Source organism: Spea bombifrons, chromosome 12 (assembly GCF_027358695.1).
Source record: "Spea bombifrons isolate aSpeBom1 chromosome 12, aSpeBom1.2.pri, whole genome shotgun sequence".
Lineage (NCBI taxonomy): Eukaryota > Metazoa > Chordata > Amphibia > Anura > Pelobatidae > Spea > Spea bombifrons.
The window spans coordinates 4578456-4593046 of NC_071098.1; the positions used below are offsets into that span (position 1 = coordinate 4578456).

At 42.8% G+C, this 14591-nt stretch overlaps 1 protein-coding gene across 3 annotated transcripts in view; it reads right to left on the minus strand.

Annotated features, from left to right (window-relative positions):
• KAZN (kazrin, periplakin interacting protein) overlaps window positions 1–14591 on the minus strand; it is a 125586-nt gene that overhangs the window by 43380 nt on the left and 67615 nt on the right. For 2 of the 3 annotated variants that reach the window (XM_053451487.1, XM_053451486.1), the window contains exon 3: window positions 5858–6041. In XM_053451487.1, the coding sequence (XP_053307462.1) occupies window positions 5858–6041 (184 nt within the window). Of the gene's footprint in view, window positions 1–5857; window positions 6042–6206; window positions 6313–14591 lie in introns of those variants that run through there. The other variant, XM_053451488.1, reaches the window with a different exon arrangement.

Consider the following 14591-nt stretch of genomic DNA (forward strand, 5'->3'; position numbering starts at 1 on the left):
TCATCTCCATAAACATTCGCAACACAACCAAGGAAAACCGGCATTACTAGCAACTCACACTGCAATTTGGATTGCGAAACTCTGCCTTCGGGGACGTAATATATACAAAATCTGTTTTTCCGCCTCTGTCGGTGGAAGGAGCCGTCATTAATCAGAAGGGAGATTGCGTTGCACATTTTCGGTGTGTTTGCTGTCTGGGTGTTGCTGCTTTATGGACTGTAACACCTGGCGTTAGACATGCTTGGAAACGGACTCCACGTTAATGCGGAGTAAATCATTGCATTCCATGTCATCAATGTCACCAGAACCATAGTCAAGAAGGACAACTGGTCTTCCCGTCATCTCCATGATGCAAAACTACTTCTTCTCGTAGACATACATGTTCAGAACCCGCTCCCGTCACATATTTAACTAATATCAAAAAGATTATACGGAATCAAAGCAATAATCGAATGGAATGTTCTTGGAATATTGGTGGATCTCCTCTGACCATAAGGTCACAGACAGCTTTTCGCTATGAGGTCACCGGTATGATGCCTAAATTGCTTTCTAAAACTTAGAAGCCGGCTCTATAAAAATTTAAACTGTGAATGAGCCCAAGAGATTATATATGGGATTTAAAATGTGCTCCTTGCCCTTTAAGAGCCACGGCGGGACATACAAAGCCTGCACGAGGGTCATGAAACATGCCTGATTCCTCCCCGTCACGGTCTACTGCAGCACATAAACACTACATATTTTATATACCGGCACTAGGTTGGCTGGTAACAGTTCTGAAAGTGTTTTATTTCATAACCATGGGGGGGGGGGGGGGGGTAAATATGCCGGAAGGGCCGTTGTATGGAGATATGCCTCTGGATATGGCTTTAAGTAGGCGACTCTCCAAACACATTGGGATTCTAGAATATCATACAAGAAACCGAGCGATAGAAGTAAGAGAGGGAGACAGAGGAATTTATTCACGAAACTGGAGCTACAGGTGGCCGGATCACTCAAGGAGGCCATTGGCCACCCCAAACCGGAACGGCCACCCCGACCCTAGGCCAGAATATGGCACTAGCCATTATCAGGGCCCACCGAGGACATCGTGTAGGTGATGCCTATTGGGGTCGGATCTAGGAGTTGCAGTTCTCCTATAAACTCACACTTTAGAGATTAAACACTAGAGAAAGCCACGTGGCTGTGTGAGTGGACAAAATAGCTGTCCCCTTGGCGATGGCACGCGTTGACAACACACCACAACATGCAAGTTAATAACCAAGAAACGCTTTGACACGGGTCACAACATTCACGCATGTCAACACCTTCTAACAGGAGACGTCTCAATGTCATACGTGGACCCTGACACATTTCCGTGTGAACATACATCTTAAATGAATGCATGCGGCACGTGTGCAGATTGTGGCGCTGGCAGCTTGAGTGACATTCTACATCCCAACCCCCCCCCATTCGCCGGCGGTAGAAGTTGGGAAATATGGACGCCGTCTCTGGCTGAATTCATTTTTATGTAAAAGAACAAAGTATCAAAGTCCTAGAGTCCTTAACACGCATTGCATTGATGTTTCTCCCAAAAAAAATACATTCATAGAATTACTGAAAAAGAAAAAAAAAATAAAAGTTATCCCCGCGGCACAGAAGCAGATCCTCGCCGCCCGAGGAGAAGCCGTCCACCCCCCCGGCCGAAAACCAGAATGAATAAAAATGCAATCATTTTGCTTTGTTTCCATGTTTATCGCAAAACAGGAACATGTTCTGTGAGTCATAGAAATCATTAATTCTTTTCAACGGGGAAAAAAACGTTCATTCTCGAGCTGCCAGGCAGGCGTTTGGACTCCCGGCCCCGTACAAAGCCGCGGAGGATCCGAAATTATATTTCAATGATTTTGCAACCACTGACTTGTCGATGAACGATTACGGCTCCTGACAATTTATAGTAATGGCAGAGGAGCAGGGAATTATTGGCATGGGCGCACCGAAATTATCTTCTGAACGCTTAACGGCGCAGATGACTTATTTCCTCCCAGATATTTAAAAATCAGCGTTAAATTAACTTTAAATGGAGTTTATTCTCGTTTCAAGTGAATTTCTAGATTTATTCTCCAGACCTGAAGCTCTCCTTCTCATGGGCTGCTCCTTAAAACCATCGTTAGCGTCCTCTTAATGGCATCATTCATCCGATACAGGTATCTTACCCAGGTTGGTCACTTCACTTGAACGTAGGGAAAGCCTTATGGGGGGGGATAAAAAATAATATATATATATATACACACACACACACACACATATTGCCCTCATTGAGCATAACTCCTGCGCTGTAGACAGTAACAACCCCCAAGGGCTGTATGCAGTAATAACCCCCTAGCATTGTACACAGTAACACCCCCCTCCCCCCAGGGTTGTATACAGTACTGACAAAAACCTGGCTTTCATCTTATTTTTTCCTAATAAACTCTCTATCTGCAGACCTGGAGGCGCCATTGATTGTTGTCAGTCAAGCAAGATTTTTGGTGGCTTTCCCGGCTCCAACACCACACTGAGCGGATGCTTTACGGCAATGCTAACGAAGTCCGTTCCTCTATAGACTTTCATTATTTAGAGAGTCCGGCTGGGTGATTCCATTGACTATCATGCATAGTATCATGAGGAGACAGGGTGTTTGTCAAGTAGATTGGGCTAAAGTCAAAAGTGTTGTCCCCATCGTATCTCCTGGAACGTTTTATCCAACAGTTGCATCTTGTTCTTCAAAAAAGTTTAACCATTACTAAACTGAACCTGTGGCACACACAGTACTTGCCTGCAGACTAACGCACTCCTGAAACAAGGTGAAGGGAGATCGTAGAGAGATTTATCAAGGAAGGTCTAAGAATTGTTATCTTAACCTTAATAGTGGGGTGGGAACGAGACCTTGGGACAATTGGCATTTAAATGGTACAAGAAGCTCTCTTTTCCCATCCCACATAGCAGATGGGAATCCCCAGATATTTGGGGGCATCGCGTTGGGCCCTGCGACCATTCTCCCCAACGGGCAAAGGTTTGGCCAAAGGCGTTATGTCCATTACAGAGGGAAATAGTCTAGGACTAAGAATTATACCGGGCTAAATAAAAATATTAAAAACTTAACGAAGCATCTCCGTGAACCAATAAAGAAAATATTTGAAACCTCTGCCTCTTAATGATGTAATAAAAATAACGGGGATGTAATAAAAAGGAGTTACAGCTTCAAGAAGCACAAGACAACGGTAAGAGGAAGAGATATTGGGCCCAGGATTCAGAAGTTGGAGTAACTGTCCTTTATCAACGAGCGTGATGTATACTCATTCAGTAGCGTCTCCATCAAACTCCATGAAGTGTAAGGTAACAGCACAGCTGGACACCTCAACTGTCCAAAGACACATCCACACCTATAACGCTCAGCCAACAAAATGCACTGGCAAATGGGATCATGCCACGACACCTATAAGGATCAGCCAGCCATAAAAAGTCATGGTAAAAATTGCTCCGATAGGACAGCTAACAGCTAAACCCAGGTTAAGAACAGAGACAGAGGACCGGGCCTCCTATTTCTTCAGCTAGAACAGAACTTGCAACATTGTAATTACATTTTATTTCTCAATAATTTACCAATTTATGACTATTATGAAACTCAGGGCGGCTGGCTTTGCCTTCTGGACCATTTGTAAAGATTTATAGGAGTTGGGAACCCAGTTGAACGTCCTTACAGTAAATGGATGCGAGTAAGGAAATGGTTAATCTTTGTGCTGTTGCAGGATGTCTTCAGTGGTTGACGTGACCCCTATTAACTCCGTGATAGCCTATGAAGTAACCAGCACTTAACAGGGGCATCTCCCATCATCCAGCATATTGAAGGAGACGCCGGGCTATTTATGAACAGCAGCTCTGTGGTCATAGCTATGACATCGTTATTCGTAAACATAACAGCGGAACTTAACCCAACGACTGCCAGAGGAGTGAGACAACGTGATGCGTTAGTTATTCAATAAGAGATATATCACTTAGAAGTTTGTGATACGCAACGCATCGAGTTCTAGCCGGCCATATGCAAAGTATTTTAAGTATTTTAGGAGAGGGGTTGTCGCCTGATTGGTTAAAATATATAAGTATACCAAATATCATCAAATTTTGGACATAAAAGGCTCTCCCACTGGCTGTGCACCTGCCACCCTCATACTGAATAGATTATGGGTTGTTAATACAGCAATTTAGGTGCAAAGTGGAAAGAGTGGTGCAGTCGCCATGGCGATTAAGGCAACGTGCCTAACAAGCACTTTACTTTTTTAGGTTTATATATAACCCGCATTGTCTCTGCAACCATACGGGGAAAGATACTCAAAATCCAGTCCACTTGTGCAGAAGGATTAACCCCTCTGTGGGAGAATATTTTAATAATAATAAGCCATTTTCAACACTCATTTATATAAATATACGTCTTATCAACCAGATCACTGCAGGAGCGGCACAAAGAATAATAATATATATATATATATATTGTATGCTTACATTGTAAAATTCATACACTGCAGGGTGTAGGAGAACATGCGGTGCAGGGAAGGGGTGCTCTTAAATATTTAAAAAAGGAGATAACGGCAAATCCTTAGTTAAAAAATAAATAATAAAAAAATACACATTACCCAACGAAAAGGGTTTTCAAGAACATCTGAAGCAAAATGTTATCCGACAAACGGGCGACGGCAAAGAATCTCAATGCAGCCTTATCAGCGGAACTATAAAAAATATTAATTAGAATTACAACGGAGACGTGTTGCTATCAAATCTCAGCAGCAATTTCTGGAAAGTAATGTAGTTTGAAGCGTGAGGTCTTTTGATTGAAGCATTGTCGTTAATTGAAGATTAACCCTTAATCTACAGGGCTCTCCACTGGTGGGGGGGCAGAGAAGAGAGAATATTATTATTTTAACCGTCTGGAGGATGCACAGGGCTCCTCGCTGGACATCAGATGCTGCACCGGATTACAGGAGATAAATATACTCAATATTCAGTATAGATGGAACCTTAAGAGAAGTTGGCGGTTAGGAAACGAAGCCGACGAGAGCTCAAGGAGACGCGGGATGCCGGGCTTTGAGATTCTTTACAAATCCCGACGCTCAAAGGGTTAAACCCATCCATTGTATTCAACTTTTACGCTTCACTTGATCTCCCAAGTTCTTTCTGTTGACTCTCACATTACACAATAACGCTGGAAGTGAACATAGAACCGGCAGATCAAACCGCCACATTTTCCACACTCGAGACCGTTGTAGGAAACCTTTGCTAAAAAACACTAGTGGGTGTCACTGTGGGGCATCCAGTGGGGTTTTTTTTTTGTGTGGAATTTACTGGTCAGACTGGACTTACTGATGTCAAATAATACCCTTCAACCTTCTAAGAAGAGAGGGGGGGAGGGAGGACAGGTCCTGGTGTGCAGAAAACACTGTGCATGTCATGTAGATATTTAGCTAGCTGAATCCGCTGCCTTATTTTATAGGGTTTCAGATATCAAACACACCCTTAATGCCAAACCTCTTAATTGGTGACTCTGCAAATCCCTGCAGCCACCACCTCCTGCAGGTACACAGGGGGTTAAGCCATGACTAAGAATGTGCTTCTCAGCCATGTGGTCCCACACAGGTTAATGCACATCCAGGGTCATAAAGAATAAAACGAACACCTAGGAGCCCTTTAAAAGTTTGCACATGAAATCTGATTGTAAATCAGAAATGCAGGATAAATGGGGGGGGGGATAGATCCAGGATGGGAAGCCAGGTGATTAATATGCATGCTACACCAGTCTGCAGCCCCTCCACCCCCCACCAAGCTGCCTAGTGCCCAAGTGCCCTACCTTGGGTGTTATGCTGGTTGTTCTCCATGACACTTGGGTCCGTGCTGTTCATCTCTGCCAGTCTCCTGTTGGTGGCTGTTAGCTCTGATCTCAGGTTGGTCACCTCCTGGCTGGCAGACTGGATGGCCCCATCTATCCTCAGGGCCAGCTGCTTGTTGTCCTCCATCATTCGCAGGATCTTGGCCTAGGGGGAGAGATCAGCATGGTGATGAGAGCAGCCCGGAGCCTACAGGCTGAGGCTCCACTGAAGGAATGAGGAGCGCTGCAGGAGACGCACAGCAAACAGCCTCCCTCTCCAAAGGACACAGCACACGGCGCACATGACACGCACCCTTTAAATGGAACCTACCACTCAGCCGCTAAAGCGTAGGGGAGCCCTGCCTGAGCACCGGCTACATTCCATCCGCCCAGCAGCAGCGGAAAGGGTTACTAAAGCGCTACAATGTAACAAAGGAGCTCTAAGCACACAATGCAGGCTCTACAGGATACTATGTAACATTATTCATTGGTTAATGGAGCGGATTGATTGGCAGCTGCCCCCCCCCTTGCTCTGGTGGCCCCCTTCCCCTTTAAATCTCAGCCCCAAACTCCTGAGCCCGGTTCTTGGCTTCATTTCTCGCTGTTCATTATTTATTCTATGCTGAGTCCCCAAGACAAACCATTTCCCAGGCTCGGGAGGGGGGGGAGGAGGTGAGGAGGAACCACAAAGACCTGGGGGGATTCTGCTCACCAGAGGGAATGCAGATAATTGCCTGGCATCTGCATATAATATATTTATATCCTTCATGAATATAAATGGCTGTTTATTCCACGGATCTCGCTACAAGAGCTTCAAATAATAAAAAGATACGCAACTTGAAGCCTTTGTGACGTTCCCAAGCGCCGGTTCCTTTATGCAAAGGTGGAAAAGTTTTAGCACGTTGTTATAAAACGGTCGCCGCTGGTTTCGATAGGTGTTGGCTGAAAATATTGGGGATTATTCGCTAAACGGTTCAGCTCATAGACTTCACCATGAATTATGGGGCGACCCTAGGTTTGCAGGGGTAATACGGTCATCAAGGTGAGATAGAAACAGGATGCGAGGAGCTGGCACTTTAAGGCCAACTGCTGCTAAATGTCATATGTGGAGAGGTGCAGCTGCACGTTACACGTATCCAGCCGTCGGCGTGACCCCTTCTGCCGATGGGGCAGCATTTGGGGTAAGTATGCCTGTTGTTGGCCTTCAGCGCACCAGCATTTCCCTGATGGCCGGTGTGGGCCTCGGAATGGGACCTTCAACTCGCCTCCATCAGCAGATGTGGTTGATCCAATTCTTTAGCATGGGGCTGCCTGTTGTATTCATGCGATCGGTGCTTGTGGGTCATATAAATTGCGTTGTAACGTGTACATAGCAGGTGGCTGCACGCCTGTGATTTGGGGGTTGGTGGCCTTAAAGTGCCAGAACCCCCTTCTCACTCCAAACCCGGTCTTTGATAGAAACATAAAGTTTGATGGCGGATAAGACCCAAACTGCCAATTTTTATTAAGTCCTTCGTCTTTTCTTATAATCAGGATAGCCTTATGCATGTTTAAAAAGTCACTTGCTGGATTAACCTCTACCACTTCTGCTGAAAGACAGTTCCACATATCCACCACGCTAAAACTGCCTTCCCTTACATATAAAGAGATGTTTTCTTCCTCTCCTGGTCTCATTCAAACAGCATTAGACTTGTCATCACTATTTTCTGCCATTCAGGCATACTCTTCTTTCACCGCTATCAAATCACCATGCTACGTGCAAGTGACATTGCAGAGAGAGAGAGAGACTAAGACTCGGCACCGGCTGTCTCCTCCCGGAGCGCGGGGTCGATTCACGCGCTTCAAAGCCATGGAGTCCTGTTCCAGGATTCTCCATCGCCAAGCCCTAACACTCATTAAAGGAACTGTGCCAGGTATAAACGAGTCCCTTTCTTAATCGGCCTCCAAAGCGACCAAGAGAGGCAACCACATGGAAATTTAAAGGGGCCGCTCATCTATCACACGCAGACGGCCAGCCTTTAAAACTTGGAACTCAAAAAGTAGACGGCACTCGAAAGCCGAAACGATGGACATAAGTGTTATCCGGACATCACACAAACTGTTCTTTACTGGAATGAAGCGTTGCTTCCCTAAGAAACCAGACCAAGTTTTCCTGCTTCAAAGGCAGCATCAAAGTCTAAGTCCCGATCTTCCCAGTTACTCCCTCCCTACGAGATGAATTGTTTTGGATCATAAAGAAAGAACGCGCGCTTCAGCCCCATCCTAGTCTTATTTTAGTTCCTATCAGTGGTGAGAGGAAGTCCGTGGATTCCTTCCACACTTCCTACACACAGACAATATCTTGGCCAAGTTCCTTGAAAGAACACATCTGACCCGCGTCGCCGTCCCGTTGGTGCGAACGACCCTTGGGTTTTCCGGGCTGTGAAGATGCATCCTATCCGGCACGTGAAGATTTTTTATTATTTCTTCTTGTGTATTTACAGCCGTAATATGGAATTCTGCCTCCTCGTGTTTGCCGTTGCGATCATAACAGGAGTTTGTTGCACATCTAGTCTGGCATTCGGCCGCTTATGATGCGCGTTAAATTTTAATGATCTGCTTCCACCTGCCACATGAGTTACGTAGACATCCAGGGAGCTGCGTGGTCCGTGTGTCACATAGTTCATCACTTTAGGAAATGCAGGAGGATGGGTAGACTAGAAGATCGCTATGATGTCATAATTATTACCTGCTCTGCGCCTATTAAAGACATTATAAACTCTTCAAACTCTGGAATTCGGCCCCCGTCTAGTCGCCCATTTATCCTGCTGTAAAGACTCAAACCTTAATCAGTCGTTGGTCTCGTCTTCGATCCAGGAGCCGTATGTCTATCCCATGCATGTTTAATCCCCTCACTGTATTACCCTCTACCACTTCTGCTGGTAGGCTGTTCCTCTAATCCTTTGATAACCAACTGTTCTTCAAGGCCACTCAAAATTGAATTTTTTTAATCCACTCCTCAAGAGGTTAATAAGCATATAAGTAACATTTTATATTTGTGTAATAATCTACAAACCTTTTAAACCTATCAGTGTTCTTCTTTGAGTCACATGACTACAGAATCGAGTTAAATAGTTCCCACAGAATATAAATATGGCGCAATCTAGCTGGGGTAAGGAATGATTATTGGTATTCACATTATTTAGGACGGTGGATGGAACAGCATGTTTAAGAACCTACAAGACACTACAAGCTTTGCAGGAAAGAAGGGCAGCAGAGCTTGTGTCAACTACTACTAAAGCTTCCAGGAATTTGAGATGTCATATTTTCTCTCGATGTCAACAGGTGCGTTAAATTCCATTCCTCAGGGGGTGGCACGGAACGCGGTGGGTTTTCAGGACACCCCATATGAATTTGGACGTCCTTAAGTTAACTGTTGATTGAATTCTTGAAGCTTCCTCAGAATGAAAGCTCTCGTGGTCAGCGTTTGACCCTCCTAATATTAAAGAGGGTCTCTCGCTTTCTGCTGCATTTGGCTGCCCTTGGAAACCCAAAGACCCCCTTTGACTTGTCAACTCCTATAACTCATTCTGCTTGACCTTCTTGACCTTCCACTGATGCATTAGGTCAAAAGTGGACAATTGGCAGTCCCACCATCTGCTTTAGGACTGCAACTCCCATTACTGACTGGCTCAATGGTGTTTATTCCAAACCGCTGCTGGTCAACGTTCCAGTCGCCTCCTTCAAGGTTCTGACCTTCTGGCCTCCATAATATATCGACTTAAACGGTAGATATTTCTACTCCTCCGAAATATGTGTTTTTGGGTTATTTTTGTTGCAATCTCACGACTTTATCGGCTTAGCCCAGCGACAGGTGCGTTTAGCTCTCTTGTTAACCCTGAGTTACGACTCTCATGGGGAAAACGCTGATGGAGAAGAACCTAAGAGAGGAGGAATAATAAAAAGGGAAGGTGGGGGGGTAGGTTTTTCATAACAATGTTACTATAATAGCTTTTTGGGTTTATTACCGCTCCTATTTGCTATTCTATTGGTTGCCTCGTTACTTAAAATACTATAGTTGGATATTAATTAGTTTTATTAATTTAATATTAAAGAACATTTGTCCTTCCTGTTATAGAACGGTAACCGCAACGCGATCCGACCGCAGTTTATCCAATTTTGATAATTAATCCACAGGAACCCCCAAGAAATATACGAATGATGTGTTTCGAACATAATTCTTGTGACAGCTAACGTTTTTTTTTGTTTATGGAATATAAAAGCTGATAAATGGCGTTGCAGCAAAATAAACAATTGCAAAGCGCGGGGCAAAATGAAACGCGGTTTCTGAAAAATGGCTAATTTTGAACTGTTTACATTAAACATACATATTTATAATACAAGAATAATCTTCACTTCCGTCCAGTGCTTCGGCTTAACGCTTTCTTTACAATGTAGCGTAAAGTTCCAATCGCCTTACTAGAAAAATTATATCAAGAAATTGGTAACAATTCCGATAAGGAATGTGAGATTATTTAAGGGGGACGAAGGTCTTCAAAACTTCAAAACTATTTCACTTGCAGGAAATGAGATGAATGCGTATCTAATCATAGCGTATAAATACATCACCGAATATCGCCTCCTGGCCTGAAAATCTTGGTTTTTATCTCGATTGCGGGAAAGGCAAATCTTATTGGAGTGTGAAATTTGCGTTTTATTACCGAGAAAAATTCAAATAAATGTCAAGCTATGTCTAAATAGACTTGATTGTAAGCTCCCGGGATCAGGGCCCTCTCCTCTTTTTGTATTAGTTTGTTATTGGTTAAATTATCCCACTCATTGTAACAGCGCTACAGAATCTGCTGGCGCTATATAAATAAATGTAATTTTAGAGTAGGTTTCCTTTAATCAGTCTTATTCTCAGCGGCGCCATCTGCTGTACACATAGATATGACATGGTTATTAAAGGTGTTGTTCCACTTTAACATTAATTCTAGTGTCATTTGTGTTAATTAGACTAACCATTTTTGTTATTTCATTCTTTCCTCTAAATGTCTCATTATGTAAAAAAGACCACTTTTTCCCCCCCTGGTTCTAAGGCAGCAACCTATCAGTGCCATTCCTCTGTGTCACATGACAGTTAAGTCTCCCTAACAAAACTTATGTATAAGACAAGTAATTAGTTAGTTCTGCATTTAGATAGTATATAAAAGAGTTATATTCAACACAATAGGTGGAACTTTAAAGGGGAACCATCCTATAGTTGATGTTATTATTTTTCACCTTTATACAACACAGCATCAGTAACCTCTAGCCCTCTTTTCCTGTGGGTAGATCACGCTATTTTGCAATTGACCTCCCAAGTTAAACGGTTAAATGCAAGGCTGCTCACAGCCGGAGTGAAAGCTGCAGTTAAGATAAGGGGGTAAGTGAGGGAAGGCAGGGAGTATGTATGTATGTATGTATGTATGTATGACTGCATGTACATGTGAGCATGGGTAAGGCATTGTTAAGCTGTTTGGGGATGAGCATGGGAGAGACAAGCTGCTTGGACATAAAGATGGCACTGGGAAGCTGTTTGGGCACATATATGGCACTGTTATGGTTTTTAAGGACAAACATGGCAACGTTAAGCTGTTTGGGGACAAAAGATGGCATTGTTAAGCTCAGGACAGCAGAAAATACACCACTGAGGCTAGATTAGGGCTGGATCCTATTATGGTTTTATCGATAATATCATGTTTTAATCTCTGTAATGAAATACGTTACACATCTATCTTAAAGCCTCCTAGACGATTTAAAATGTTAACCTGTTACTCTTATTTCTTATGGATCAATTTTAAAAGCGTTTTGCAGCGCGTACTGTGTATTTACACTGACAATGCACAAAGATAAAGATAGTGTGATAGTGTTATAAGTGTTATATGTGTTATATGTGTTATATGTATAATGTATACAGTCTATGTTTCCGCAGACATCATTTTTCATTGACCAAACTGTAAATTCAGCGGAATGTGGCTGAAGGTTTCCTTGCTGTTAGAGATTCTGCTGACCGCCGGAATGTGACAGATATTAAAAATGGTCTGAATTCTACCAGGGCTGAAGATTTGTGCTGCCCGTCTGGGATTCCACAATGAGAAATGTCTCCTGACTCGACTCCTACCAAACGCTCACAAGGAAGAATTGCCTTTGGCATAAAACTGAAAATGCAGCAGTGCCATCCGATATCCACACGGGTCTCTCCGGTGACTCTGTGATTAAACGGCTCAAGAATCCTGCCAGCCTCGCCATGAATTCTGCATTTTCTAAAATAGTTTTACATCCACACAGCGCTATAACCAGGGCCGGGGATGACTAGGGGGCTCTGGCACTTTAAGGCCAGTGGCTGCCTAATGCCATGAGTGCAGCTGACGCCTGGATATGACAAGCTCCAAATACCCGGAGCCCTTCCTTTTCGGGTTGTGTACAATACTTTTCCCTACCGCTCAAATATTTCTACCTGTAACATAATTGCAAAAGGGTTTTCTAACCATCAATTAGCCTTTTAAACTTGTATCCGCGAACACAAAGTGCCATTGGAGCACAGGAGTGATGGAAGTGATAAAGGAGTGATGGGAGTGACAAAGGGCCATTGGAACACAGGAGTGATGGGAGTGATAAAGGGACACTGGAACACAGGAGTGATGGGAGTGATAAAGGGCCATTGGAACACAGGAGTGATGGGAGTGATAAAGAGCCATTGGAACACAGGAGTGATGGGAGTGATAAAGGGCCATTGGAACACAGGAGTGATGGGAGTGATAAAGGGCCATTGGAACACAGGAGTGATGGGAGTGATAAAGAGCCATTGGAACACAGGAGTGATGAGAGTGATAAAGGGCCATTGGGACACAGGAGTGATGGGAGTGATAAAGGGCCTCTGTACACCTCTGTAGAGCGCGGGTAAAATCCTGAATCCGCGATGGAAAGAAGTGATAAAGGTGGAAGAGAGACGCAAGTCGTGGGAGGAACGAAGGAAGAGCTGTAGGGAGAGGACCTGCGTGTGAGAGCAGATATGGGGGGGGTGCAGAGTTCTGGCTCTGTAGGTCATGGTCAGAAGTTTGAATTTAATTCTGGAGCGCATGAGAAGCCAACAGAGGGAATGGGGCGGCAGAAGAAGAAGTGCGTTGGGGTACAACTATTGGTCTGGCAGTGGTGTTCAGCCCCAGATGAAAAAAATAAACTTTTTCTTTTTTTTTTTGGTCCAAATTAATTAATTTTTTTTTAGAGAACCTGCCCCATAGTTCTGGTCACTTTATTTTCTTCTTCATAAATGTTCTAATATTCCAAGTAACAAATCGGCCAGCATTTGGCGAAAGACATATAATATAGATTTAGTGCGGCTTTATTCAGTCGCCATCTGTCTTCCTGACAATAATAATATGTTTTTAAAGACGCTGTGCTTACCGGAGCGTAAACTAACGGAGTAGCCATTCGATATCAGCTCATTGATTGAACGCAGAAGTATCCGCAATTTGGGTAACAGTTTGCTTTAAGGGCTGTCGAAATCAATTGCGACCAGCAGTCTCTTCATTCTTCTTCTTCTTCCATGTTTAAAGGGATGTGGAAATCATAGAGGTAATGAGATCGCCTGTCATCCACATTGAAGTAAGGAGTCTCTACATCAAAGGTTCAAAACATGACACTGGACAGCAAAATAGATTTTAAAGGTGCTGTCCCACTTAGGCATCACGGTAATGGAGCTCTCTAGCCTAGCTAGATAAGTAAACCTTAGCACATCTGCCATTATATCCTCAAATAAAAAAAGGTCTCATTAAATAAAAGCAAAACAGAAAGGTTTAAAAAGCTTTTTTTTAAAAAAAATTCTACATCAACCTATCAGTGGCTGCCTTTATGTCACATGACAATTAAGTATTCCCGGCAAAAATGTGTAAAGACTTATTGACGAGAAGGGTTTGAGGTTTCTAATGTTGGATTTAGGTAGAAAAAAAAGTTAAATTAATTAGTATTCCTGAAACGGAATCTTTAAGGTAAAATATATATGCAGCTGTACGTGTGAGAAAAATGCTTAATTGTGATTCCGGATCTTTCCTGGGTCATTACATGATCATGTCCATAAATTTGAGTGGCAGCTAAGAAAAATGCCAAGAATATATATATATATAGCTTTTTTTTTTTTTTTTTTTTTTACAAATGTCAGCTATGTTCTCTGCAGTCCGTAGGTTCAGCCGCAAGATGTGAAGTCAGACTGGACCTTTAGAGTTCAAAGACGGGTGAGCTCTTCAAACGAGGACAGTTTGTACTGGATATTTCTCCTGCGAGTGTTATATATTTAATAGCTGGTGATTTTATTAAGGTTTAATTAATCACTAAGGGAAGAAGGCAAAGGGATGCCTACTGGATATATAATAAAAAAAAAAGAGAAATGCAAATAATGGAGCAGATGGCAGAAAAAGATAATAATATAGAAAAAAAAAACTATAAAAATATTCAGATTTTATAAAGTATCCTTATAATCATATTTTTTTTTCTTTTTATATTCCCGAGATACTTGTCTATCTTCAGTGATTTTGTTTAGCTTTACAGTGATTATTTAAGAGAAATTAAGATGTTGTGCATTACTCAAAACAGATAAACAGATTGAAAAATAAAACAAAAATTAAAAAAATCTATACAATTAAATTATTTAAAAAAAAAAAAATAAACACAGAATTAGCTGCCTTTACTCATTTTATAT